The sequence below is a fragment of the Staurois parvus genome, unplaced genomic scaffold (genome assembly GCF_062004578.1).
Source record: "Staurois parvus isolate SC_StPar_1 unplaced genomic scaffold, SC_StPar_1.0 ptg000185l, whole genome shotgun sequence".
In the NCBI taxonomy this organism is placed as follows: Eukaryota; Metazoa; Chordata; class Amphibia; order Anura; family Ranidae; genus Staurois; species Staurois parvus.
Genome location: NW_028317981.1, coordinates 1,434,379 through 1,462,085, shown reverse-complemented (window position 1 = coordinate 1,462,085; position 27,707 = coordinate 1,434,379). Strand labels below are relative to the sequence as shown.

The window sequence follows — 27,707 nt, the reverse complement described above, 5'->3', positions numbered from 1 at the left end:
AAAAAAAAACAATGTCATGACTGAGATGCTTTGCTTCATGGCCAAAGCAAAAATAAAATTGAATGGGGCCATGCTGCAACTGCATGGAATGCACATGGTGGCAGGGCAGTGGGTTAAAACCACCTTCTTCAGGCAAAAGAATATCTCAAGCATTAGGGTAACAATATTTAATATTTAGAAGTTACTAGGTTGCAGTTCTATCCAGTCCCAATTATGAAAAATGTTGTCTTAAGGTAGATCAATGTGTGAGGGCTTGGCAGTAGATATACAGCTGATTTAATTGCCTTTGCTTCCACAAATGGCAATGGGTAGATTCACAGAAAAGGCACAGTTTTTCTAGAAAATTTCAAAAGAAAAATGAAAGCTGAGAAGAAACTGTACTCAAACAGGACCTTTATAGGATAAGTTCACATTTGTTTTTAAGGTGGAACATGTAACATGCTCCTGCAGCGGCTTGGCAGTCCAAGCCCTCTGTGTGACAGCAGTACGGGGAGAAGTGCAGAGCTCCGCCCACATGGCCACATCATTCATTCACAGACTTCTGTGAATGAATCAACTGCAAGTACTCTCATGCTTTGCGGTTGTCGGCTTGTATTTCTCAATGAACTACCACGGCACTGTTGAGTTCATTGATTCTTCCTGTCATTGTGAAACTGCCTGCCAGTACGAGGTACGAACAGACAGTTTGCACTGACAGTCTGCAGGAGCTCTACATGGCACCAGCGATCTGACCTAAAAAAAAATAGTTAATGCACATTTACTCGCAGCTGAGAGCCAAATACAAGCTGTTCCTACCACCTCTCCAGCCCTCAGTAGAATGCATAAATGTTAAAAAATACCTTGAGACTTTACAGCCATTTTACGTACGAGGACAAAAAAAAACTAATTTATCAGCTGCTATTGGCAACAGATAGGGACTTAGGCAGAGTCTGGCAGGAGGCAAATACAGGGTGCAAAGGTGGTTTCTTGAATGCCACCAATAAGATTCAAGGAGGTGGCACAGGATATTTTGATGACTGTATGAGTTACTATGGGAGAATCAGGAGAATTTTAGCATAACCAGCAAAGAAGCATGACCATTAAGGACAAGGACAATGGAATACTCACCAGCTGAGTTTGATTACAACTAGAGCTTGAACAGCCTTTATCAGCAGGCAAATGCAGGCCTGACTGCAGGTAGATGGTGGGGCGATAGTCATTTGGATGGTACTGGCAATATTCCAAAAGGAGACACAGGTTGGATGACTGTAGGAGTCACTGTAGAGAAAATGTACCACCTCAACACGAGGAGTAGAGAAATTAATCTCCTTCTCATAGTGCCTACCCCACCCCCTGCTAACTTGCCGACCTCCTCCACTCTTCCTCCCACTCCATCCCCCACAGCTTTCTCCTCCTGTGCCACCATCCCCTCCCTCCTCGATTGTAAGCTCGAAAGAGCAGGGCCCTCAATTCCCTCATGTTTTGCATTGTATTGGTATTGTTCTGTCCCCCTTTGTAATGTACAGCGCTGAGCGAACTATTGGCGCTTTATAAATACTGTATAATAATAATAATAATAGTGCCAAGGTCAGACTCGTCATCACAGCTGGAAGATGAGAGATATCACGTCATGAACATTGGTCCTGCTCCTGCTGATGAATATCAATCAGCAGCAGCAAATCTGCAGATTTTATTTTCCAAGCACTCACTCCTCATTACATCAAACCAGCACAGCCTCAGTCACATGTAGCTCAAATAAAAATATGCTACTCCAACTGTGTGCCCCTTCATTCATTTGGTCCTACATAAAAATGTTACCTCATCCAAAATTTCCTCCTGGCATGCTTGTGCTCCCTCGTGCTATGCTGCCAATGGCAAACTTCTTTGTCATTTAGTTCGTCTCAGGGTACACCCACAAAAATTCTTATTATCCATCATCATCATTCCTTCCATCATTATCATCATTCCATCCATCATTCATCATCATTATCATCAGTAGTGTAAGCATTCTATCCATCATCATCCTCAGCATTCCATCAATCATCTTCATCATTGCATTATTCCATCCAGCATTTACAGTGCATCCAGAAAGCATTCACAGTGCTTAATTTTTGCCACACTTTGTTATGTTACAGCCTTATTCCAAAATGGATTAAATTAATTTTTTCCTCAACATTCTACAAACAATACCCCATAATTACAATGTGAAAGAAGTTAATTTTCAAATCTTTGCAATTTATTAAAAATAAAAAAAAAAATTAAAAAAACCACATACACATAAGTATTCAAAGCCTTTGCCATTACACTTAAAATTGAGCTCTGGTGCATTCTGTTCCCACTAATCCTACTTGAGATGTTTCCACAATCTGATTGGAGTCCACCTGTGGGAAATTCAGTTGATTGGACATGATTAGGAAAGGCATAAACCTGTCTATATAAGGTCCCACAGTTAACAGTGCATGTCAGAGCACAAACCAAGCCATGAAGTCCAAGGAATTGTCCGTAGACCTCCGAGACAGGATTGTAAATCAAAGCACAGATCTGGGGAAGGGTACAGAAGAAAATATTCTGCAGCATTAATGGTCCCAATGAGTACAGTGGCCTCCATCATCTGTAAATGGAAGAAGTTTGGAAACACCAGGAATCTTCCTAGAGTGGGCTGCCCGGCCAAAATGAGTGATCGAGGGAGAAGGGCCTTAGCCAGGGAGGTAACCAAGCACCCGATGGTCACTCTGAAAGAACTCCAGCGTTTCTCTGTGGAGAGAGGAGAACTTTCCAGAACAACCATCTCTGCAGCACTTCACCAATCAGGCCTGCATGGTAGAGTGGCCTGAAGGAAGCCACTCCTCAGTAAGATGCAAATGGCAGCCTGCCTGGAGCTTGCCAAAAGGCACTTGAGGGACTCAGACCATGAGAAACTAAACTCTCTGATCTGATAAAACAAAGATTGAACTCTTTGGCCTGAATACCAAGCATCATGTCTGGAGGAAACCAAGCACCGCTCACCACTTGGCCAATACCATCCCTACAGTGAAGCATGGTGGTGGCAGCATCATGCTGTGGGGATGTTTTCAGTGGCAGGAACTGGAAGACTAGTCAGGATCAAAGGAAAGATTAATGTAGTAATGTACAGAGACCTCCTTGATGTAAACCTGTTCCAGAGCGCTCTGATCCTTAGATTGGGGCAATGGTTCATCTTCAACAGGACAACAACCCAAAGCACTTAGCCCACATAACAAAGGAGTGTCTACGGGCCAACTCTGTGAATGTCCTGGAGTGGCCCAGCTAGAGCCCAGACTTGAAACCAATTGAACATCTCTGGAGAGATCTGAAAATGGCTGTGCACCGACGCTCCCCATCCAACCTCATAGAGCTTGAGAGGTACTGCAAAGATGAATGGGAGAAGTTGCCCAAAAATAGGTGTGCCAAACTTGTAGCATCATACTCAAAATGATTTGAGTCTGTAATTGGTGCTAAAGGTGATTCAACAAAGTATTGGGCAATGGTTGTGAATACTTATGTACATGTGTTATTTTTAATAAATTACAAAGATTTCAAAATGACCTTCTTTCATGTTTTCTTTATGGGGTATTGTTTGTAGAATGTTGAGGAAAAAATTTAATTTAATCAGTTTTGGAAAAAGGCTGTAACATAACAAAATGTGGCAAAAGTTAAGCGCTGTGAATACTTTCTGGATGCACTGTATCCATCTATTTGTCAGGACCTGGATCACCTGCTGGTGGCACTATGCTTCCCAGAGCAGAAAGCTGTAGATCTGGGGTCCACCAGTGGGTGTCTCCCAGCAGATATCAGTAATCAGTTTCCACCTGATGCTGGCTGCTGGGGGGGTATTTATGTCTTTCCCTCCTAGTGCCTCTTACTCCAATGTTTTGCTGATGCCAGATTCCCATTTTGGTTCCCATTAAACTTGATCTTGCTCCTGTCCTGTACCCTGCTTCCTTGTACATGATACCAGTTTTAGTTCCCCCTTCCCACCTTTTCCTTGCACCTCCAGTTTTCCCCTGCTTTTCTGTGTTCCCCATTTTGTATATATTGTATATAGTTAGTTGTTAGGCTGTTTGTTAAATTGATTAATTAGGTATTCTGCCACTGGGTTTTTGGTTCATTTATATTTTCATGTTTGCTGTGTGCTGGTGTTTGGGTGGATTTTGATTTGCTATAACTAATGCTTATTTAAAGTATGCACTGTGTGGGAACTCGCTTCAAAGTGGTAGAGCTTTTAAATGCACACAGCTATTTGCTTTCTTTTTTAAGGCCTTTTTTAGCCCACTTTTATTTAAATGAAAGTTCAAAACAGAAGTTTCCCACACAGGGGTATCGATCATCCACATAAACAAAATTCTGCCTCCTGGCTCTCTCAGATATACAATCTTCCACTGGCCTTCCTCTTCATGCTTACGTCTGACTCCTGCAGACCCTTTCAAAAACCATGGCTCTTGCACACAGCTGGCCACTAGCACATAGCTACTACCAAGCAGCTCCTTGCCGCTTTTGGCTTCCACCTCTCCTTGGTGGAGCCCTCCTGACTCCTATCTGCCGCGGTGGAGCCCAGAACTCTGACCCTGACTCTCTGAAAAGGCCTGCACACACCTGTGCAATCAGTCTCCTGGCCATTCCCAAAACCTGGTCCCAGGATTGGAGATTTCATCCCTCCCAGATCTCTTTGAAATCTCCAGGCTCCAGATCCCAAAACAGACCTTACAAACAAAGGAGGAAAGTGAAAAGCCACTTTCCTCTGTATCAAACACTTACCCTGGAGCCCCTCAACCTGCCTAGTTGAGAATCCTGGGTGACAGATCGTCACACTGTCACATATCCCCCCCCCTTTGTTTTGATCCCGTAGGGGGCAGAACACACAACTTATACCTTCTGGCACCTCTGTGCCATCTCTCACTTACAGGGGTCCAATCTGGTCTAACCATACCTTTCCTAAAGGGGAACTCTACCCAATGACTCCTTTGGTGTCTCTCCCCAAGCCCCATTGTCACTCTGCTATGGGCTCTAATCAGACCTTGCCTCCTCTTTTTCCGGGTGCACTTCCATGAACAGTTTCTCTCTTGAAATCCTAATGGGGTCCCCCTGGCCTTTCTATCGACCTTTCTGCCCCTTTGCTTCAGGTGCTCAGGTTTCCTAATACCTCTCTCAGTAATACTGTCCCAAGGCTGTAGGGAAACTATTTCTACTGTATTTGTACCAGGACCACCCCCCTGATTTCTTGTACCTTTAGCTATCAAACCTGCATGACTCATTACCACAGCATTCAGTTTACCATGAACAGATAACTTCCAGTCAATTTTACACCTTTCAATATCTTTTCCAGCATTTGTTAGGACAGTGTCTGCAGAGGGCACACACACCATAGGGCAGCCATCACCCACGTGAACCTCACAAAATGCCACTTCACCTGGTGTCATGCACTCTGCAAGCAGCTGTCCAACCATTTTAACTTTTCCTACACCACTTGGATCTGTATCCAAACCCGGTACAGATGAGCTCTCTTTTGATCTATTTTGCCAGTTTTCACATACCATTTCTCCCTGTATTTCAGGTGTCTTATCAGACCTGCTACATAAACCTCTTTTTGGCCCAATGACCCGGATTTCTTTATGCACATCCGTTTGAGCCCTGGTCAGGATCTCTGCTGTTCTCTGGTCCATGCTCGGCCCTTCCATCTCATGTGGTTTGTCCAATGGTGCAGTAAACACGCCTTTAACTGACAACTGACCAGCACCATCCTGGACCATAGCAGCAGAAATGCTTCCCACCTGGCTGTTAGGAGGTGAAACCTTTTTTGACTCATTTTCCATTTCTCCAAAACATTTCTCATATATCACATTTACAGGTAATCCAGCGGCATAGTCTAATACAACTTTTAACACCATCAACAAATTCAGAAATAAACCATTTTCTTGTTCCCGTTTGATATGTACAGCCAGCCATTCGGTGCTCCACCTAGTGGTACTCCGCAGTACCAGACCATCTGACTGTGGAGGAGACACCCCAGTATACATTGGTTGTACATTCCAAAGTTCAAGCATCTCCTTTAATACTTTGGTTACAACCCAACCACTTGACTAAACCTAAGACCTTCCTGACCATATTTAGGGCACTGGGAACGCTGAGAGACTCACCTGCTGAGACTTGAGAAGCTGAAACTTTTAAAGGGGCCTCCTCTGAGCTGGAGGTAACCACAGCCTGGTGCTCCACTAGAGCGCTGCCATGTGCTGGGCTCACTCTCAATGTCTCAGACTCAGCACCCATAAGCTGCCCCTGATCATTCCCAGTGACAACATCATTTTGACACTCCATGCCAACATCACTTTTGTGGGTCACAGACAAAGTCTTTGCTGTATACACGCCCTTATCCATAGGCTGTTCTATAGATACTCCTGCTGGCACAGCAGAAACAGTGTCTACCTTATTTTTTTGCATAAAAACCTCATCTATCAACGAAATTAGCCTTTTACCCCAACTATCCCAATCTATTGTATATGTGCTCAATTCGCCAGTGCTCCTCAGCACCGATCCATCCGCCCAAGGAGACACATAAGAAAAGACGAGCTTAGTTGCAGATCCATTGCACAAATCACTCTGGATCACATCAGACTTGGGTAACACCTGTTTCCCACTGCAGGTTGCAATACCTCACATCCACCACTTTGCTCTGGTGATACTTCCTGAATTACCCACACACTTGCATTTTTGCCAGGCTGCATTAACCCGCTGTTCACCTGAACACTTTCAGTATTGTTAGACTGCGCCAACACACTCCTATGACAAGGTGTAGTTCCCCTCTGCTCCACCAGAGTGACATCGCAGTTGTCCAGGGCAACCTCTGGCTCCAATACACGGTGACCCCTGGAGATGTCCAAGGACAGCTGTGCTGTTTTCCACCAGTTGCTATGGGAAATGACCCATCTTTAAATACAGCTTTTGCACTGCAAGAGCTCAGGGTTTTCCCAACAGCAGAACATTTAACATCATCAACATTTGTAGCTCTTGTGGGCTGTACTAACCCCCTACCAACCTGTGACTGGCACACAGTGACATCACTTTCTTTTTGAGAACCAGGCACAGGTTTTACTTTAACCCCTAACTCCCCACTGTACAAGGCACTGCACAGGGAAAAGTCACTTTCAAAAGCACATTCAGTGGCCCAACTAACTGGGGTCACTCCTACATCAGAATGGACAGTCTCATAACCAGTCCTTCTCAACATGACAGTCCCAGCCATGGTTTTATCATACACAGTCTTACCCACCGCAGTAGTAGGTGTCACCATCTTCATTTCAGTGCGTCATCTCATAAACGCATCCTCAACTGCACTTTCCTTGGCAACTTTTCCCTTGCCCCAAGGTGAAGTAACAGATGCCCTCATAGGCTCCATGGACTCTCTGGCACCCCCTGCAGGCCCAACAGAAACTTCCTCCCTGTTGCCAGAGGTGGTTGCTGACATTTTAAAATAGGAATTTGGACTTGCAGTTGTAGATATTTCCTGCTTTTGGCTTCCACCTCTCCTTGGTGGAGTCTTCCTGACTCCTATCTGCCGGGGTGGAGCCCTCCTGACTCCTATCTGCCAGGGTTAGTCTTGCTGAAAAAAGACAAAAGTCCATACAGTTCAACCATTAAAAAAAAGAAAAAAAAAGAAAACATTATAATCCTACACCCACAGTTGATCCAGAGGAAGGCAAAAAACCCAGCAAAGCACGATCCAATTTGCTCCTGCAGGGGAAAAAAGTCCTTCCTGATCCCCGAGAGCCAATCGGCTATTCCCTGGATAAACTTTACCTATAAATGTTAGTATCCAGTTATATTCTGTGTATCCAAGAAAGAATACAGGCCTTTTTTAAAGCAATCCACTGAGTTAGCCAGCACCAACTCTTGAGGGAGTCTATAAACACATTTTCACAGCTCTTACTGTGAAGAAACCTTTCCATATTTGAAGATTACATTTCTTTTCCTCCAGACGTAAGGAGTGCCCCCTTGTCCTCTGTGATGACCTCAAGGTGAATAGCTCTAAACTGAGTTCACTGTATGAACCACTATTCTATTTATACATGTTGATCAAATCCCCCCTTAATCTCCTCTTCTCAAGAGAGAATAAATTCAGTTCCTCTAATCTTTCCTCATAGCTGATCTCCTCCATGCCTCTTATCAGTTTGGTTGCCCTTCTCTGTACTTTCTCCAGTTCCCCAATGTTCTTTTTGTGAATTGGTGCCCAAAACTGAACTGCATATTCCAGATGAGGTATTACTAATGATTTGTACAGGGGTAATATGATATCTCTCTCTCTGGAGTCTATACCTCTTTTAATACAAGAAATGATTTTGCTTGCTTTAGAAACCGCAGCTTGGCATTGCATGCCATTATTAAGCTTATGATCTACCAGAAATCCCAGATCCTTCTCCACCATTGATTCCCCCAGTTGTACTCCCCCCTAGTATGTATGATTCTCAGCATGCATATTCTTAGCCCCCAAGTGTATAATCTTACATTTATCAACATTAAACCTCATATGCCACATAGTTGCCCAATTAAACATCCAACATTACATTCATCATCTGCAATACCAATACAGGGTGGGCTTGCAATGCACACACAAATGATCTGGTCTGTATTTAATCCCAATAGGCTCCTGCACATCCTAGCTCCCTCCTGTCTTCTTCTCTGTGGTAGCACGGACTCACGGCACGGCACGCATGCTCAGTAAAATGACAACAGGCACACTGCACTTTGTTTACAAATATTTCCAAAATAGTAATTCTGGGGATATTCCATTCCAGTAATGACCCAGTATTCCAGCATTGCCAGTCAATTCCAACAAATTCCAAAGTAAGCATGTAGTGACATCATGGTAATGCACACAGGTAAATGTGCATGGGCCTTTAAGATTTCCCTTTAAAAGCACACTAAATTGTAGCACACAGATGTAATCCTGTCACATAGTAAAAAAAAATGGGATTTCTACTTCAGAAACAAAGACAAGTGTAAATAAGCCCTTAAGCTTTTTCCTGGTATCTGCCCCACCAAGGTCATTTGGAATAAGGGTCAGTGGCAGAAAAATAATCTTTAATTAAAAAATAATTGAATCTAAGCACAACTAATCTTGTTTGCCTGGTTTTAGGAAATCGCACAGATTAGTCATCTACATTGCACTGTGTACTTTTCTCTGTACTTTGCACTTTTCTGACCTCCCTTTTCCCTACTCAGCTCTCTTACTCTTTCTTGTGTCTTGACTTAAATTATTCTTTCTTTTGCCTTTATCTATGCGTTTTTATGTTCTAAAACACCTATGTTAAAATGTGAAGATGTGATAGAGGGCTATACTGTGAGGTCAATAGCTGAATGTTTGAGAAGTGTACATACGGCATGTAGATTGAGAGTGCTAGCCACATCTTTGTTACATTCATTTCAAACGATGCCTGGATTTAGGGTTTAATAGTTTGTTTTATTATAGGAAATTTTCATTTTTTCTTTGGTGGTCTCCTAACTTTCCATACAGAGTTTCTTATGTCTTCCTAATGAACTTGCAAGTGCACTTACCTAGTATGCTGAATATGTTAGCATTTTGAAGGAATTATGTTGTCCCCCAAATTAATATTTCTGCTAAAAAGGTTGCAAAACTTCTGAAATAAAGTTAGCAATTATTTTCCTCAGGGTTCTGGAGACACAGAGATTTGTATGCAAGACACACAAGATGAAATCAACGAGGATTATCCAAATCTTGAAGAAGTAAGTGAAGATGAACGCTGAATTGAGATATTGTTTAATTTAATCTCAGTGAAATCCATTTCCAAATGCTTCTCTTGTTATCCAAGCATTCACAGTTTGTATAAAACATAAAAATACAATTTGTGTATTTGGAAGTCAAGTAAGCACTGTGCATCAAAAATCCACCTTCTCCTATAGAAACAGAAAAATGGCAAGTGGTCTATCGAGTCTGCTTGCTTTTTTTTTGGGGGGGGTTGGCTTTTTTATGCTTTTTGTATTTCTTTTGTTAACCTTTTTGTCTGAATATAGATCTATGCTTGTCCCATGCATATTTGAAGCCATTTACTCTTGACTGTCTCACTACCTCTGCTGAAAGTTTATTCACACACACAAACACACACACACTGCTCAAAAAAATTAAAGGAACACTTTGAAAACACATCAGACCTCAATGGGGAAAAAATATCATGCTGGATATCTATACTGATATAGACTGAGTAATGTCTTAGGAACGTAAGGATGCCCATTGTTTGATGGAAATGAGAATTATCAACCTACAGAGGACTGAATTCAAAGACACCCTGAAAATCAAAGTGAAAAAATGATGCAGCAGGCTAGTCCATTTTGCTGAAATTTCATTGCAGCAACTCAAAATGGTACTCAGTAGTTTGTATGGCCCCCACATGTTTGTATGCATGCCTGACAACATCAGGACATGCTCCTAATGAGACGACGGATGTCCTGGGGTGTTTCCTCCCAGATCTGGACCAGGGTATCACTGAGCTCCTGGACAGTCTGAGGTGCAACCTGGCAGTGTTGGATGCACCAAAACTTGATATCCCAGAGGTGTTCTATTGGATTTAGGTCAGACGAGAGTGGGGGCCATTCAATGATATTAATTCCTTCATCCTCCAGGAACTGCCTGCATACTCTCACCACATGAGGCCAGGCATTGTTGTGCACCAGGAGGAACCCAGGACCCACTGCACCAGCGTAGGGTCTGACAATGGGTCCAATGATTTCACCCCAATACCTAATGGCAGTCAGGGTGCCATTGTCTAGCCTGTAGAGGTCTGTGTGTCCCTCCATGGATATGCCTCCTCAGACCATTACTGACCCACCACCGAAACGGTAATGCTGACAGATGTTACAGGCAGCATAACGTTCTCCACAGCTTCTCCAGACCCTTTCACGTCTGTCACATGTGCTCAGAGTGAACCTGCTCTCATCTATGAAAAGCACAGGGTGCCAGTGGAGGACCTGCCAATTCTGGTGTTCAGTGGCAAATGCCAATCAAGCTCTATGGTACTGGGCAGTGAGCACAGGGCCCATTAGAGGATGCCGGGCCCACAGGCCACTCTCATGAAGTCTGTTTCTGATTGTTTGATCAGAGACATTCACATCAATGGCCTGTTGGAGATCATTTTGTAGGGCTCTGGCAGTGCTCATCCTGTTACTCCTTACACAAAGGAGCTAGTCCTGCTGTTGGGTTAAGGACCTTCTATGGCCCTGTCCAGCTCTTCTAGAGTAACTGCCTGTCTCCTGGAATCTCCTCCATGCTCTTGAGACTGTGCTGGGAGATGGCAAACCTTCTGGCAATGGCACGTATTGATGTGCCATCCTGGGGGAGTTGGACTGCCTGTGCAACCTCTGTAGGGTCCAGTTATCGCCTCATGCTACCAGTAGTGACACTGCCCTAGCCAAATGCAAGACTAGTGAAAAACAGTCAGAAAAGACGAGTAGGGAAAGAAATATCACTGGCCTTCACCTGTAAAACCATTCCTGTTTTGGGAGTCGTCTCATTGTTGCTCATTTAGTGCACCTGTTGTTAATTTCAGTAACACCAAAGCAGCTGAAACTGATTAACAACCCCCTCTGCTACTTAACTGACCAGATCAATATCCCAGGAGATTATTTGACTTGATGCTATACTCTGATTAAAAAGTATTTCTTTAATTTTTTTTGAGCAGTGTATTTATATATATATATATATATATATATATATATATATATATATGTGTGTTTTATTTTTGAATGGTTGGCTACATTTAGGTGTAAATCTTTTTTCGTTACATGGTTTAAGAAGTGCTTTAACATATTTCAATGTTAATAATTTCAGTGAAACTATAGAAACCTAGGGAATAGTAGTATAACATGATGGCAGAGACATAAAACTGTGTGCTAAGGCACTGGATGGACCAGCTACCATGGGTTTGCAGCAAATCACAAATTTTTTGCTACAATGTTCACAGGTTCACCACCAGAATGAGAAACAAGCTGTAACTTAGTCTTTGCCGAAGTTCAGCAAGAGCCAAAAACGAGAAGGAATGGATAACCTAGTTCCCTTTCCATGAAAAGATAGGTTCACAGCAGCCAAGTTGTAAAATGTGTATTGGAGTTGTAAGTCCCCATTCACATATAGGCATTTTGAGTCGCGGACAGAAACGCCATAATTCTGCTCACGGTTTCAAAATGCGCTTTTAAAATGTCAAATCTCACACCAGCGTGTTCAGGTGCTATTCATTTCAATGGAACCTAAAAACATGGGGCGACTCTGCCATGACTGTCGCACAACAAATTGTGCAACGCGTGTCACCCAAAAGAAGTTCTAGATTAATGAATATGGTTAGTGCTAATGTATTCTGACAGCTGGAACATCTGGTCAGAATACCCAAACAGTGCCTGCATTTGATTGGATGCAGGCCCTGTCCAGCTAAGAATTTTCTGCCCTGGCTCCTCTGACAAAAGTTGATTGAAATATTGAATTTCATTGAGCTGGGTGGTGCCAACGACGAACAGGAGTACAGAGGTCAGGAGTGCATATTGCAGAGACTGCAGGGGTCAGAAGTACATAATGCACAGGCTCGGGCTGACTGACAACTCTTGGGGCCCATGGGGCCCGTGTCCTTCCCCAAACTCAAAAAAGCCTATGAAAAAGGTACCAGGGGCATCTCATGGGGCCCCTTACTGACCCCGGGCCCTCGGGCAGTGCCAGAGTTTCCAAACGGTCAGTCCGCCCCTGCACAGGCTAGTGTACAGAGAACCACCAAAAATTACCCCTACCACCTCACCTCCAAGCTCATATCCCCCACAGTACAGATCTCCCCCCAACATCCCCTAAATAGTGTCTTTCACGTAGGGGCCAGCAGTGCACAGCACACAGGGTACAGGGGTGTACAATGCACAAAGTGTAAACAAAAAAAAAAACTCACTACCACCCACACCCCCAATGTCCACTAATGGCTCCTGCACCACATCCACCATGAACAAAATATACTTTAGTGGCAGCCGCAGCGTATGCCTATAAAGTATCTTTTATAGTGCACAAAGGAGTGGTTATTAAACAGCAGTGTATGTGTAAGGAGTATTTATCAAACAGTGAAATGGTCAGGATTGCGTATTGCACAGAGGCCAGGGAACTGGAGTGTTTAATCTACAGCCTAGTGCATATACAGTATCACAACCAAACATTACCACCTCCTTCCAGTATAGACTCCATCAAGCCCATATTCAGATGTACAGATCTCCTCTCACAACCTCAATTCTCCACCTAATATAGATTTCCTCCCACATCCCTGAACCCTCCTAAGTACAGACCCCTACTCCCAACTTAAACTCACTCTCTAGATCCAAGGCAGACCTCACATGCAGTAGGAAATCCTCCCTTTTGGCTGAGCAGTAGCCTCCCTTCACTTTGCATAAGAATGATCAACTTGTTTGTATGCAAATATTATCACCAAATAATTTATTTGCAAAGCACACTTTGTACCGTCACCTTATATGAGACCGATCTGTCTTTAAATTGGCTTACACATTTGGAATACTCTACATTCAAACTGCTACTCTTATGAAGTGCCACCCTAATAAAATATATTCTTTAACCTCATTAAGGATCAGCACTCTATATAATATTTCCTCCTAGAAATTCAACATATGGACTTCCTACAAGGTAATAGTGGTAAACAGATTGATACTAATCTTATTGTTCAACAGACCAACATGAAGTCCCAAAGAGAATATTCCTTTTCTCCATCAAACCACACAAGGAGGTTATTGGATGTATTGCTTCCCTATTTACCCATTTCTGTGTCTGTAATCACATTAACCACTTAGGTACTAGTCTATATAAACTCTTTCACTCCCAGACTACATTTCAGTTTTCTGTGCTGTGATAGTTTTCTTGACAATTACTCGGCCATGCAACACTGTACCCAAATGGATCTTAGATCATTTTCTCTTTATTGTACAGTACAGAACACAGGAATTAATTAATAAATCATGGACTATATGCCACTACCTCCAGGTAATTGGACACTGGCAAAAGCTCTGTTGGTTCTGCTCCCTGGTGTCCCCATAAAACCCCACCCACTCCATGAGGTTCCAGTTTTTTGCAGGTGTCTTTAGATGATGGATCTTGTCTACATTTTTCGCCAGATTGCACTCTTAGTGTTTTTTCCTAACTTTATTGTTTAATTTTTCATCATTTCATAATTGTAACTTATTCAAGTTTAGTGGTTTATTTCCACCTTCAATCAGAAGCTATTTTCTGTCCATTGACATAATGCTTAAAAGACTCTTAGCTGTGCAATTCCAGCTGCCATTTTCTACTGACCTGCTGTCCATTTCTGAAAAAAAGCCATTGGCACTCAGATAACACCTGGTGTTCTCTCTTACCAAACACACTGAACCTCCTTATAATCCATGTCCCTTCCATGAATACCTCGCTGGGTACGACTCTCACTTTGTACTGGTGGATCACTTGTTCTTTGGAGCAAGAACACACAGCACAGAAAAAAAAATTAAAAAAACTTTTCGTGGTGCTACTAGGAAATATGGGACTATTGGGACTGCAGCACACACGTGACTATACCACTAGCTAATCACAATAATGCCACAGACATTCCAAAACAAATAATGAGATGAGAAGACAATAGATAACACACCATAACATAATCAGTAAATGGAAGGATTATGGGTGAAGAGAAGGTGAAATAATAAAGGTCCAAAATGAGGACCAAAAAGGTATAACAGACAATAAACCGTGACCATGGGCAAAACGCACAGAGATGATCACGGAAAAATAAAATATTAACTAAATCACAGTAATAGTGGGACATGAGTCCGTCATAACATAAATGAAATAACGTGAATACAACTGATGAGAAAGTGGAGCAAAATATGAAAAATACAAAATGAAGTGCTTAATATTAAAAGTAGACAAACCACTTATCACAGAATGACAATAACAACGCACAGCGAGGCCAAAACATTTGACCATGCAACTAAAGAGTCATAACACAATGTGCATCAAAAGGCCATGTGACATAAAATGACTAATAAGTGACCATATAAATACCATAAATAAATGTGGCAAACATATATAGAGTGCAACTAGTATAAAACAGAAAATGGTGATACAAACGCACAGTGAAACCAAATGAATGTATTACTGTGCACTGTAAAATACAATAACACAATGATGAAATAAATAACATGTGACTAAAAAAATCATAAATATGACATAAAGTCCATTTGCAAAGACGTCCAACAAAAATGCATAAAAAAAAAAAAACACACAACGTGGATAGGTAAATGATTGTTGAATCCCACACCAGCTAAATTGCCTCCTCACCTCCGCACCCAGGCCCCAAGGGGCCAAAAGGTTTTCTGGACACTCACTGCAGGGGCCCTTTAAGTGGAATCCCAAACGGCGATGTTAGGGATGATATCCCCCTCACTGGTGGACCATACTGTTCAGCGGTGGTAATATATCTTTCACCTATGGACACGGAAATCAGCCAGCGCACAGAACTCCTGCCAGGGGTTCATTGGACCAGAAACAACAGTCAGCTCACAGCACTCCCAGGGAGACAAGAAAAAGTGCTTCCATAGTGTAATATTGTAAATGAATCAAATTTATTGTAAAGACAAATGCACACTTACATGGGAACAGATCAAACAAGGCATCAATCACATGTGCTGATATGGGTGTACTGGGTTTACCGATATGGCTGCGGCCGTTCCTGTAGGAAATGACGTCACCACATTCCGCTCTCCGACCTACGCGTTACATCACTGTCACATGATGAAGTCATGCCATTTGGGATTCCACCTAAAGGCCCCCTGCAGTGAGTGTCCTGAAAGCCTTTTGGCCCCTTGGGGTCTGGGCGCGGAGGTGAGGAGGCAATTTAGTCGGTGTCGGATGCAACAATCATTTACCTATCCACGTGTGTGTTTTGGGTTTTTTTAATGCGTTTATGTTGGACATTTTTGCACATGGACTTTATGTCGTATTTATGATTTTTTTAGTCACATGTTTTTTATTTCATCATTATGTTATTGTATTTTACGGTGCACAGTAATACATTCATTTGATTTCACTGTGCATTTGTATCAACATTTCTGTTTTATACTAGTTGCACTCTATATATGTTTGCAAATTTATTTATGGTATTTATATGGTCACTTATTAGTTGTTTTATGTCACATGGCCTTTTGATGCACATTGTGTTATGACTCTTTAGTCGCATGGTCACATTTTTTGGCCTCACTGTGCGTTGTTATTGTCATTTTTCTGTGATAAGTGGTTTGTCCACTTTTAATATTAAGCACTTCATTTTGTATTTTTCACATTTTGCTCCAATTTCTCATCAGTTGTTTTCAGGTTATTTCATTTATGTTATGACGGACTCATATGTCCCACTATTACTGTGATTTAGTTAATATTTTTTTTTTCCCTGATCATTTCCATGCGTTTTGCCCACGGTCATGGTTTATTGTCTGCTACACCTTTTGGTCCTAATTTTGGACCTTTATTATTACAGCACAGAATGCGATGAGTTCCCTTCAGGCTCAGGGGACTCTTCAAGTTTCCTTCAAGTTACTAGTGGTTCCCTTGCTCTGGAGCAAGGTCAAATATCAACATGACTCCAACTCTATGACTTGAGCTAGCTTACAGGGGAGCTACATATGACCTGTTTGACTAAGGTGAAATACACAGTCAAGATGTTTGACCTTTTCCAGAGGCTATTGACAGTAGTCACTTCTGCCTCACATGTCCTGATTATAATTCTGCTCAAACATTAGGATTTCCACACTACCTGTGATACAAACCAAGGAGGACACAGGCTTTGTCAGAGGTGCCTCAAGATTTCTGTCTTCCACTATTTAAGAAAATTACTTCATTACCCTTTTGATATATGCTGGTTACTGTGGATTAATTGATTGAGGCAGTACATACTGGTCTCTGGATAGATACATCTAGTGCACACATTCTCTAAAAAAGGTCCTTCTGTAGAAAGCCCTTTCCTACCCTGGATCAAGCAAGTTGGGCCTTATACAATGATTGGCCAAACTTGGAGAGGCTATTTGCCATTTATGATAATTTCCAAGCCTTGAATTCTATGGATACAGAATCAAGAAAAAAAAAATCAATCTGTCCCCACAGTAGACCCAGCCATTCTTGCACCTAATGCTGACACTAACATCCCTATTGAAGATATACCCTCCAATAAAAGACTAAGTGTACATAGGTGTACCACTACCCCCTTAGGAGTTGCTGAAGATTGGGTCCCCCTATAGTCCTGCACAGCCAGGTTGCATTCCTTTATTTAAGTTATAGCACTAAGAAATTTATTTGGTTTCTTTGAGGTGGAATTGCTGCTTTAAAGTATTAAGGGTGTGGCGCTTTTATTACACTTGTGAAAAAAAAAAAAACATGCCTTTTCACCATAATTTGCATTCAGCAGACAGTAACCAGTCATTGAGCTTGTTTTTTGAAGTTTTATTAGGGGAATTGAACTTGGATAGGGTAAGGGAAGTTTTGGCAGCAAACAGTCTCTTTTGGAGAGCTAGCCAGCGTCTCTGGTTGTACCACCCCAGATGAATCCTCCTCTCCTCTCATCCAGCTATCTGAGGGAGATCCCTGAACAGGGGATCCAGTGCCTGTCACTTTAAAGTAAGACAACCCCGGGAAGTCGCTAATCTTAGACCCTGAACCTCAGGTCAGCCTGCATCATCCGCTAGGATGTCCTATACTGCTGGTCGAAGGGAGTCTCTCCGCTGCTATAGCTTCTGGTCTTTGAGCTTGACCCCTGACTGTGACAGTCCTCTCCTTACCTCTCTTGTTCTTCTCCATTTCTGCTCACTTGGAAAAAAACAAGTTTCCTTAACCTCATTCACCCTTTATTAATACAATGGGTGATCATCTGAGGAAGAGATTTCAGAGCATACGTACTCCTGCTTGGTAACTTCTGTGCTGTGAAGGCTTACATACCTTATTGCACATGATGCATAGGCATGATTTATCTTGGTCAGGGCATCCATCAGAAATTTTGGGGCCTCTTACACAGCTTTAGGCCTGGGCCCCCCCAGGCCCACCCACCAATATTCCCCAGGGCCCGCGCACTGGCTGTTCCACCGAATCTGCCCACTGACCATCCCACCCAATCCTTCAGTGCACCCACTTTTATTTTAACACTCTTACAACTTAATATATGAAAATGAAAAGTGTATTCCTTATCATTATTGCTGTCAAGATTTAACTGTAAGGAATTATATTTTGGCCAAAAAATATGAAGCCTGCCACCACAACTTTTTACCTCTCCTTCCTTTACATGCCCATTTCATAGTGAAATGGGCATATGAAGGAAAGGAGGGGGAAGGAAATAGGCATGTAAAGGAAATGGGGGGGGTGTAAAATATTCACCCTACCTTCCTTTACTTGCCCATTTCACCCCCCTTTGCTTCACATGGCCATTTTGTTCCAATCCAGCAAAATTACATCCCCATATATTCAGCTATAATTAGCAAAGAGACATACCAATCCAGCAAAGAGATATCCCCATATAAGAAAGACACATCCCAATCCAGCAGAGAGATCCCAATCCAGCAACGAGACATCCCCATATATTCGGCAAAGAGACATCCCAATCCAGCAAAGAGATATCCCCATATAGGAAAGAGACATACCCATCCAAAGAGACATCCCAATCCAGCAAAGATACATCTCCATATATTCAACAAAGAGACAGCCCAATCCAGCAGACATCCCCATATATTCAAAGAGACAGCACCATCCAGTAAAGAGACATTCCCATATATTCAAATAGACAGCCCAATCCAGCAAAATGACATCCTTATCCAGCAAAGAGACAGCCCAATCCAACAAAGACAGTCACAGCACAGGCCCACACACACATATAGCCTCTCAGCATTCACATAATCCCATTCTGGAGAAATGTCAGCTCAGCTCACCCTTCCCCTTCACCACCACCAACCAAGTTCCGATCATATGATCGGAATACGTATGCACAAGCATGTACAAAAATGTAAATAGTCATCACCCATCACCGTTAAAATATGACAATGTTGTCACTTAAAACTAGGAAAGCCCGGGTAAGATGTAAAATTGTAAGATGTTAGTCCCCAAAATGGTATGTCACAATGCTCACATTCACTACCACAAAGTCATCCCATATGACCTGGTTAAAGGAGATGTGTGGGATTGGAGCACAGACATAGCAAATAGAGGAATAACTAATCCTAAAGAGATGTAATCATGCATATAAATCAATGTTTGTGTCAATCGAGATTATATACTTCTCAGCCATGTATATAATTACAGAAATTCACCACTTCAATTAGGAACTCAAAAACCTAAAAGTCCTATCACCCTCATAAACGTTGTGCTGTGAGTGATTTCAGAGGGACATGATCCTGTATTGGAATCAATAGACTAATAGATGTTCCAGGCAATCCAATCAGTGAGGAAAATGTCCTTTGGCAGATAGATGTAGTCAGTCATGAAATTATTTTGCAGGAGGAGGTCTGTGTGAAAAACATAGATTATAAAGTTGAACAGACTCAGCATGGATGTTCACTCAGATTGTAATTAATCAACTTGTCTCCAATTAAAACCATCAATCAACCACATCAGTGGATAGTTAGGCTGTATAGTGGGAAAGTTATCCACAAGTAATCCACAATCAGTGGCTAATCCACCAGAGACCATCAGAGGGCTGTCACCCTAATAAAGGTTGTGCTATAAGTAATTTCAGATGGACAAAGTCCTGATTTGGAATCAATAGACTGATAAGTGTTCCAGGCAACTTACTCAATAGGAAAAACACCCTCTGGCGGATATCTGTAGTCATTCATTAATTATTTTACAGAAGGAGGTCTGTGTGAAGAACATGGATTGTAAAGTTGAACAGAGCAGCATGGATGTTCATTCAGGTTGTGATTAAACAACTTGTCTCTAACTGAAACCGTCAATCCACCGCATCAGCAGATAGTTAGGCTTTATAGTGGGAGAGCAATCCACTCTCAGTGGCTCATCCAGCGGGGACCATTAGAGGGATCAGTTAAGTATAGTTAAAAATAAATCCCACTTACATTGCTGCTGTCAAAGTGGTCCCGGCACAGTGTGCACTAGCTCTCCACACTTCAGCCAAGGGCCAATCAACACTTATCCAATATCAAGTGGCAGACATCCTCTGAAGACAGGTGATCCCACATGGACAGTCCAGCACTCCAAGTGCAAGTGACCCCGGAGTACTCCTTCCGAGTCAAGGCAGTATCAGACATCTATGCATGCAGACTGACTGAATCCCGTAGAGCAGGGGTGGGCAACTGTGGCCCTCCAGCTGTTGCAGAACTACAAGTCCCATGAGGCATTGCAAAACTGACAGTTACAAGCATGACTCCAAAAGGCAGAGGCATGATGGGACTTGTAGTTCACCAACAGCTGGAGGGCCACAGTTGCCCACACCTGCCGTAGAGGGTTGGCAGGCTATACTGGTGTAAGCCGTGTACCGGGGTGGGCACCCCAGGATACAGTGAAGTCACGAACGAGGAAAGCAACCCCAACACCAGCTTTTGTCACAACAGAATTTTACTTAGATGTGGCAAATAAACAAAACCACAAATGCTGGGAACATACAATAAATTTACATACACCCAGCCCAAAGGCTGAGACCCTTGTGCTGCACAGCACGACGCCTTCTGATGGATGAAGGTAGAAAGTGTAGTAATTTACCTTCTGGCGGGCACAACTAAGCTGCCACACCTTACCTGTTATTACCCTAAAAGAACAAGAATCAGTGTATGGGTGTATGGTATGGGCTAGCCTGCGGCGCAGCACAACAGCTTACAATCTTACACAAATCTACTGTATTCCCCCTCCCATAACTGGTCCTGTAGCACGTGCCTGAGTATTCCTTCTGAGCAAAACGCCAGTCTAGCTTGAGTTTGTAGGATTTTATCAGCTCTCATGTGAAATGTCACTTTAAGTTGTGGAGTCCTTCCAATGATCAGTAACAACACTTGTGGCCTGACACAAACAGAGACCCTAACTAACTAACTATAGGCCTGTCTCAGTCCTATAGGCGCCAACACTGAAATGAGGTGCGTGCACAATCTTACCGACCCGGGTCTGCTTTGCATCCGCTAGTTCCTCAGCTTCCCATCAGCTTCCTGGCAGCAATCTTCCTTTCTTTGAACAGGGTTAGAATCTTGAACACCATCAGCTTCACTCAACTGAATTTCTGATCACGGAGGGCTGTCCTCACATCTGGATGGCATTGGATTCTCAGATCACACAGCCCCCCTTCTCTCTCTCAAGCATGGCTGCTCTCCTCTCCTTTTCCTGTTCACTCTCCAAGTGTAAAACCCCACCCCTTCATGAATATAGAAATCTCTATGCAGTGTTAGAAAAAATAGTGACATCTTGTGGCTAAACTGCAGAATGTCAGTCAGAACGTTTTTTAATTTACTTCAATCAGTGTTCAAACAATGAAAGCTGTTTCCCCATCTCGCAATTGGGCATTAATTCATAGGTCCCAGGGGTATCCTAGGAAAGAGCTACTGTGGATTGGAGCTAGTATCTACACTGGAAGATTTGCCCTCTATTTCTATTTTGTTGACAGCCCAAAATTTTGGGATTTTCTTTTACTTTCACTTTCAGTAATAATGGTAAATAAGTCAAATTAAGAGGTTGAATCTCCCAAACGGGTACACAGACAGCAAAGAAAACATGATAGGTGCTCAATTCCCTCCCAACTCCACTCCACTCCACAAAAAAAAAAAGTTGTGCCTTTAACTTTCAGACACCAGAAATTGTTCAGGGATAATGCAAATTGTTTATAGGTAGCAAACAATACTAATTTGACATTCCAGCCATAACACTTATTAGCAAAAAGTATGCAGGCAGAGGGCACTTCCCCTGCCACACACTCGTCATATGGAGAATTAATACCCCAAAAATTATTGGATAAACCCACAATTGTTTTTTACCACTACTATAACTTTATACAGGCACTTTAAATTCACAAATGCAATAATTTAGAAAATTAATCAAGGGTTTATCACTGTAAAACACTTTTTTAAAAGATAAATGGTGCATGTTTTATACAGAGCTATACATAAGACCAAAATGGGGGACAAATTAAGAGGAAAGAGGGACAGAGGGACTTTGTTCCAAAAGAGGACCAGTCTCTCCAAATCAGGGCCAGTTGGGAGTTTTAGCACGATTACTAGTTGTAGTATTCTATTTTATAAGTCACACACAGCATGTGTCTATGTTTCAATTGCTTTATTTTCTTCAGGCGTATTAATTAAAAATGTCCTTCTATCCTTTCCAGGCAATGTTTGGCAGCATGTTCCAGACAGAAATCCAAACAGCACTGTAAGAATTGCACTTGAGCAGTTGTCTACAACAATGCTCCACACCTTGAACCTACAGACTTTTCAGCAAACTTCAGGACACCATAATTCTGGACTATGTAAAAATAACTATGCTTGGTAATGCATTGGAACAGCAGTATGTGCTGCATTTAACCCAAAATGGAACAAAATTCACATGACAACAGAATTGCTGACAACATTCCACTATCTGGATAAAGAATTCTAACCATTCTCAATCCTCAATCTTCATAAATGCAGCTACAGTTTTGATCTTTGGTGTACCTGCCATAGCTGGAAATTTTGCACAAATCTCACAAGCATAACTTTCCATTGTGATAATGGAAACAAAACTAAATGGAGTCCATATAATAGCACTGATGACTTTCTAAAGTCTGTTAAGCTGTCCATGAAATTTTTAAACTTGCTATTTTTTCAGAGCAAATTTGACTTCTCAGAGACCTGAAAAAAATCATCTAATGTTGCTTTTTCAAATCAAACACTGAATCTTTACATTATTTATGCGATTCACATAACTCAATCAATTTCAACTAAATCAAGTTTTTAAAACCTCTGCTAGAGACATTACTAGCAGAGTATTTCCCGGAGACATGCAGAATTGTAATCTACCATCTTGTACTGCATGAAGCCAATGACCAAAGTGCTACTGACTTTGGACTGCAAAGCTATTAAAACTGTCTTTGGCAGTCGTAATATGCATACTGTTATTAATATGCGTACTGGTTAAACATTGGTATTTACAGTATTTTATCATAATTCCTGTGTATGCTAATTCTAAATTGCAGACAATAAAAAGCACTGATCATGGAAATGTGGCAGCCTCTAGCTTGTGTCTCAGTGAAAATATTTTTGCACACCTTTATCACAAATAAATGTAATACTATAGCACACGTTGCTGATTATATAGGTAATAAAAATCCTTTTAACCTTATTTAGTATATACTGCAGTTTTATCCAGCCAAAACCTCTACTTGTATGCTTTCTTTCCTGAATGTTGCTTGGTTCACAGACTCTACTTGCATCTGTTGATTTAGCAATTTATTTCAGTTACCTATTCATCATATTATCTGTTGCAAGTAGGAAAACCTAAGGACTGCAATCTGACAAGACATGGCTCTCTGTGTCTCTGTGGGTATCCTGATGAAGACTATATAGTCTTTGATTTCTGCACATACGAAAGTCCATATGTATACCTCGAAACACAGTCCTTGCCTACTTATGAGTCATTATTAGGGATGAGCTGATCTGATGTTCAGACGATTCCCAAACTTTTGGGGCATTTGCAGGGGCGGTGCTAGACTATTTTGCACCTTAGGCAAGACCAGCTACTTGCGCCCCCCCAAAAAAAATAAATAAATACAAATTTTTAAAAACAATAAAACATATTAAATAAACAAAACATGAAACTGTTAAATGTATTTTAATTTGCAAAAATAAGTGCCATAAGATGCTACCAGCACCAATATTAAAGAAAAAATTAGTGTCACGGACGGATTGTATCTGTGGCTGGCAGTAGCAGGGTGACAGTTGCAGGGAGAGGAGGATGATGGATCCACACTCTGACAGATCCCAGGCTGGAATTCCCCAGGCAATGGGGGGAGATAAAATGCCGTGACAGCAGGCAGCTGAACTAAGCAATACCACACAGTGACAGATCTGACACAACACACCACTATTAACATTGACACAGATCAGCAGGCCCAGCAAGTACTAGAAGAGTAGGCTGTGGGCTTGTGATGATATCATTACTCACCGAAACATTGCACATGTGATAGATACCAGCCGGCCGGGTCACACTCACACAGACACGAGACATCAGAGTCAGATATTACCTTCTTCTGCAGGCACAGCTCTGCCTGTGCTGATGAATGTGAAGAGAAGGGCCGGAACTCCACAGTGATCAGCAGCCGCCAGCTTGCTTGCAGTAAGGGACTGAGAAACACTGCAAGGAACAGCAGCTCAGCTACTACACTGGACCCAGACACCCGGCCTTTCTTTCTCCCCTCTGCCGCCCCTCCTCTCAGCTGAAGGATCATCCATGACGTGGGGCATCCCACACACAGAGAGTGCTGACCTGTGCTGCACCCAGGCACCCCTAGGTGGTAGTGTGCCCTAGGCAGCTGCCTAGTTTTCCTAGTGGAAGCACCGGCCCTGGGCATTTGGTGGGAATTGCTATGCTCATTTGAAATACATTGACTAATGATAGCTTTGACTTAATGCACAGCCCACACAAAAAAGGTGCTTTACCAGCTTTGTCAGTGTGTTGGGAGTTTAGTGAGGGACAGCTGGGTGGGGTGGTGTAGTGTAGTGTGCTACTACTATTTCTACAGTGCTATATACAGTCCTATATTTAGTGCTGTTTATTTGCAGTTACGTAGCTAAGGCGCGTAGATTGTAAACCCACCTACATTTACTGTGATTTTCTAAGACCCAACAGGTGTTTCTTTGTTTTTCTTTTTTTTTTTTTTTTACTTGAAAAGGGTTTTATTTTGCTTGTAATGTTTTTGGATGGGTGTTTGGGACTATTTTTTTTCTTATTGACTTATTTTTTTTTTTAGCTTTATTTTATTTGGGTTTTGTTGTGGTCTTTAGATATATGTTTCTATATACAGTATATTGTATGGTTTGTCAGATTTAACTAATCTTTAGACCTAGAATGATTTTTTAAATGTGCGCAAAAAACACAAACATCTGCAGCTTCCTTACCTAAAAATCTTCCAGTCTCACTCCTTACCTCCTGAAATTCAGGCCTATAAAGTGTGCTTTTAAAATATTTTGGATTATGAACTTACAGATTAGGGCTACCTGCTCTCCTCCTCTCAAATTGCCTCTGATGAACCACTATTTACATTCTGTGCAGAAAATCAGTATGATTCTAGATGTGTCATAAAAATAAGAGTCTGAAGGATTGTTGCTAGTTGAAATATAATATATCACTCTACATCCTAAATTGCCTTTTTCTAAAAAGAAGTGTTAATGTGCCTCAGTCCTGTGAAATATTTGTATAGTGCGGGTGTCAGCAACCCGCGGCTCCAGAGCCGCATGCGGCTCTTTTTCACCTTTGCTGCGGCTCCGGAGCACACTGCCCACCAGGTGACAGGCAATAGGGTTGCCGTAGCTCAGTGGTCGGCAAGCCGCAGCTCTTTACACATTTTAATGCGGCTCTTCTGTGTGCCGGGCGCCCGCTCCCCTCCCTCCTCTCGGGCGGCCGCCCCAAAAGTCAGGACTCTGCAGCTAGCCCAGCAATGGGCGAACTACGGCCCGGCGGACCTTTTAATCCGGCCCGCGGAGCGTGGCAAACATTGGCTGTCAGGATGTAGGCGGGGCAGCGTGACAAACTCCTCTCCTCTCACAGTCCGCCCTGAAGACCGGAACGGCGCGGGAACACGGCGAGAGGAACGCGCGGAGCAAAGGTAAGTGAATTGACACAATATGGGGAATGAATTACTATAGGGGGGATGAATTACTATATGGGGGATGAATTACTATAGGGGGGAATGAATTACTATATGGGGAATGAATTACTATATGGGGGATGAATTACTATGGGGGATGAATTTCTATATGGGGGATGAATTACTATATGGGGGATTAATTACTATGGGGGATGAATTACTATATGGGGGATGAATTACTATATGGGGTATGAATTACTATGGGGGATGAATTACTATATGGGGGATGAATTACTATGGGGGATTAATTACTATGGGGGATGAATTACTATATGGGGGATGTATTTTCAGTTTTAAAAATGTGGCTCTCAAAATAAATTTCAATCGTGGTTTTGGCGAGATTTGGCTCAGTTGAAAAAAAAGGTTGCCCACCACTGACCTAAGGCTATGATTGTGATTATGACGATACACTGTGGCCCTGATTAACCCTTTGCTTACTGGGCCGTTAAACCCCCTTCATGACCAGAGCGCTTTTTGCAATATATGCAGTGTCGGATTTGTTTTAAATGTTGCAATGGTTTTGCGGCTCCCAGTCTTTTTTTCCCTTCGGAAACGGGTCCAAGTGGCTCTTTATGTCTTAAAGGTTGCAGACCCCTGGTATAGTGAGTCCACAAAAATACATAAATGAAATACTTCCCCACTGCCCAACACCACTATTAACCTGTTTATAGAGCTAGTTAACATAAAAAGTATATCACATATACCTCTAGACTAATTTAAATGATAAAAAAGTGTAGTGTTCCACTTCGTATGGTAAATAAATCAAAATGCACCAAAAATTACTAGGAATGCCGGCACCAGGACTCTGAGAGGATTGTGGTTAGATTTTAGGAAGTTTACTTCCATGATAACACCAAGGGATGCTTCCATTTAAAGCATGCAGTTGCTCATTAGTTCCTATCTTCTGAGGAAGTCCCACTAGGACGCAATGCTTAAAGCAGGATTGGTTAATGATGTCAGCACTCTACTGGGAAGAATTTTAACCAGAGCCTTCAGATTACCTGAATGTCTGTAGTCATTGTGGTGAGACTAAGTGGTGTGAATGCATAGGTGTCATTACATGCAGTATTACAAACTCTGTTTATGTGAGTACTATATTGAAGTAATTAAACTTTATTTTATATGGAAATCATTAGATGGTCCTCTTATGCCTTTTTGAGGAATTCCTATATGTGTTAAGGGCTGCTTTATCAAGCAGGGAGATGTCTCCCTATATGGAGGATTTTGTGCAACAGTGGGCATTCCACGAGAAGACTGTGATGGTGGAACTGGCTAAAATATCTATATGATCACAAGCATTTTATAAATTCTATATATAGGGGTGAAATTCTGATGATGAGTGAATATTTTGCACATGTGTGGTGATCACAAGGTGACATTGAATGAAAAACACTTTGGATGAATGTTTATGAATGCTTTGATTATTTTGGACACTTTAATTTTTAAGAGTTTATAATCATGTATTATTGGAGCACATAAGTTTGTGACACTTTTGGCTGGAGTGCTATGTAAAGTGTTTTTTTTACCGAATGTGGGAATGTAATATTGATTTATTTGATATAAAAGTTTTTATCATATAAACTAAAAAATACATGTTTAATTTGCTGGCAGAAATAAGATGACCCTCTGCCTTTATATATGCCTGATCTCTAAAAGTATTAGGAAAAAGGATTATGTTCTGAAAGTGTGCACAGTTATTGGTGTGCAACTAAATATAGTTTCCTTTTTTAATATCAACTTAAAATAAGCTGACTCTGTCTCCAAATTGTCCTCCCAATAAGAATGAGATTTTGTGTCTGAAATCTGTTCAGTATTTATATAAAAAACTGCTTCTCCTCA

General features: G+C 41.9%; 1 protein-coding gene across 1 annotated transcript in view; it reads left to right on the top strand.

Annotated features, from left to right (window-relative positions):
- SLC26A9 (solute carrier family 26 member 9) overlaps positions 1-23,344 on the top strand; it is a 216,762-nt gene extending 193,418 nt beyond the window's left edge. The window contains exons 19-20 of the mRNA XM_089677378.1: positions 9,658-9,732; positions 22,353-23,344. Of these exons, the coding sequence (XP_089533504.1) occupies positions 9,658-9,732; positions 22,353-22,400 (123 nt within the window). The 3' untranslated portion in view covers positions 22,401-23,344. The remainder of the gene's footprint in view (positions 1-9,657; positions 9,733-22,352) is intronic.
- Positions 23,345-27,707: the final 4,363 nt, after the last annotated feature.